Source organism: Antrostomus carolinensis, unplaced genomic scaffold (genome assembly GCF_000700745.2).
Source record: "Antrostomus carolinensis isolate BGI_N321 unplaced genomic scaffold, ASM70074v2 scaffold12796, whole genome shotgun sequence".
Taxonomy (NCBI): domain Eukaryota; kingdom Metazoa; phylum Chordata; class Aves; order Caprimulgiformes; family Caprimulgidae; genus Antrostomus; species Antrostomus carolinensis.
The window spans coordinates 82,521-84,916 of NW_010319842.1; the positions used below are offsets into that span (position 1 = coordinate 82,521).

At 49.1% G+C, this 2,396-nt stretch overlaps 1 protein-coding gene across 1 annotated transcript; it reads left to right on the top strand.

Moving 5' to 3' along the window:
• The first annotated feature begins 226 nt into the window (after positions 1-226).
• LOC104526063 (transcription factor HES-5) lies at positions 227-1,238 on the top strand. Its single transcript, XM_010169411.2, has 3 exons — positions 227-304; positions 429-594; positions 695-1,238. The coding sequence occupies exons 1-3, from the start codon at positions 251-253 to the stop codon at positions 946-948; spliced, it is 474 nt and encodes a 157-aa protein (XP_010167713.1). The 5' UTR covers positions 227-250; the 3' UTR covers positions 949-1,238.
• The last annotated feature ends 1,158 nt before the right edge of the window (positions 1,239-2,396 follow it).

Below are 2,396 nucleotides of genomic sequence, written 5' to 3' on the forward strand. Positions count from 1 at the left end.
CCCAGTCCACCTGCTCCTTTGGGAGCAGGGTATTATCCCCAGGCAATTCACAGTCAATTTGCCATGCTGTAATAGATGCTTGCTCTATTATCCCAGGGCACACACGGATTGGCTATCGACTGTGGGAAACTCCGAGTCGCTCAGGACCCAGACATTTGTATGCAGCCACTGCGTATAAATAGAGGAACTGCCAGCTCCCTTCTCCACTCGCTGACCAGCAAGCTCTGAGCTGAAACCAGCACTTGGGATAATGGCACCCAGTGCTCTCTCTCTGGAAATCCTAACACCCAAAGAGAAGAACAGAGTAAGTATCTGCTGTCTCAGGGCAAAGAGCTGAGAAGGGCTGAACTCCGTTAGCAGCAGGGTCTATAGAGATGGGAAGGGGAAAGTCTCACTGCTAACTGGCTTCTTCCCATTCTGTGTTCCAGCTGAGGAAACCCATTGTAGAGAAACTGCGCCGTGACCGGATTAACAGCAGCATCGAGCAGCTGAAACTGCTCCTGGAGAAGGAGTTTCAGAGACATCAGCCCAACTCCAAGCTGGAGAAAGCCGACATCCTGGAGATGACCGTCAGCTACCTGAAATACAGCCGAGGTGAGTACATCCCCCGATCACACTTACTGCCCTTCCTTGTAGGCAAAACTCCAGCCTGAGTCTCCCTGTGTGACACCTCTCTCCTCTTCTGCCCTTTCAGCTTTTGCAGCATCTGCCAAAAGCCTGCAGCAGGATTATTGCGAAGGCTACGCCTGGTGCCTCAAGGAAGCTCTGCAATTCCTCTCCCTCCACTCAGCAAACACAGAAACCCGGATGAAGCTGATCTGCCATTTCCAGAGGTCACAAGCAGTGCCTAAGGACTCTGGTTCTTCTCCTGCACCCGCTGCCACCCACCAGCCCCCTGCCAAGCAAGCAGCACTGAAACCCTCCTGCAGCCTCTGGAGGCCATGGTAGCCCAAGGGCACGCTTACGTGTTTCTGGACATTTGCTTGTGTTCCAGAGGAGATCGTGACTTGCTATACAAGTCCCCCCGCTCCTCTCATGAGTAGGGAAGAATGTTTTCCTTTTGTAGAGCATTACTATGCTTGGATGTCTGCTTCCCTTCTTCTAGAAGGACTGAAACGATCCCACCACGTGGAGAGAAAGTTATTCTGAAAGAATGTGAGATGTAATCCTCCTGCTAGGAGGACTGAGCGGAGTTGTTCAGAGAGGAACACCGACTGTTCTTAACCTTAGCAAGGTTGTATGTGTGCATCTGTTGGGAAAGCAATAACTTCTAAGATGTTCAGGCTAGCATTTTCAAAAGTGTCCGTTCAGGAGGAGTCCTCTCCTCTGACCTGCTCCACTTGAGACTCCCAAGCTATCCGCCCCTCTAACACCCAGCTGCAGCTGTAGCCATGGGGCTCAAGGTGTCTCAAGCAGAGCAGCTGGTCTAACTGGACACATTTGAAAATCCAGCTTTCCTATGGGTGCCATCAGGGGTTCTATAATATTTGTAGACTGTACAGAGCGTGTGCTGAAAATGGTTAAACCATAACTCCAACTAGGTAGAGGAAATTCCTCGGGATGTCTTGCTCACAGATCAGAGTACTGTTTGTGAGGTTCAGGATGCGTATGCCTTTTGTAAAGGCAAAAGCTCGTTTTTATATCCTTATAGGAGAGAAAGTTATGGCTGTGTTGTCAATTTTTTGATAAATATTTATGAAAGTCTTTCATGAAAGGCAGGTGTACAAATTATATTTACTCTTTGGTACCCTACCACCAGGGGAGGATTCGATTCCATTATCATCCTTGGAGGATGCTGTGACATGTTATGTGTGAGCTGCACCAATTGTGTAACTTATGCCAGAAATTATCTTGAACTTCAGAAGCTGCAGAAACTTTTATGGTACAAAAATAAATAAAAATCTAGTTAATAAATCCAGCAAGTTATTCTTTCTTGAGTAGTTTGCATAGCTGTTTTCCCTGTAGTCCCTGGGGTTAAAGGGCATGAGACAAAGATTTACTGGTAAAAGCAGATACATTCAGGATTGGTATTGATGTGCCTCACCAGGTTTTGGAAGCCCTGCAGTGCTGTTTTCCACAGCGGGGAATACACAGCTGGGAAATCCCAAACCCGAATTCTCTGGGTGTGAGACAGAGCAGAGGCACGCCTAAACAACACAGTTTCTGGAAATTTAGAGGCAAAAGACTTGTCAAGAAAGGTCACAGCAAGGGCGAGCGCGGGGCAATCCAGGCGTGACTCCCACACACTGACAGTATTTGGGGTTGATGAAGCTTCCCGGGGATGTCACCTTCCGTCTGACGGCCACAAACCGCTCTGAAACGCGGGGAATTCGGGGTTCTGTCTCAGGGGGAGACACCGGGGTGCGCGCGCTACGAGCCAAGAGCCACCCCCTCCC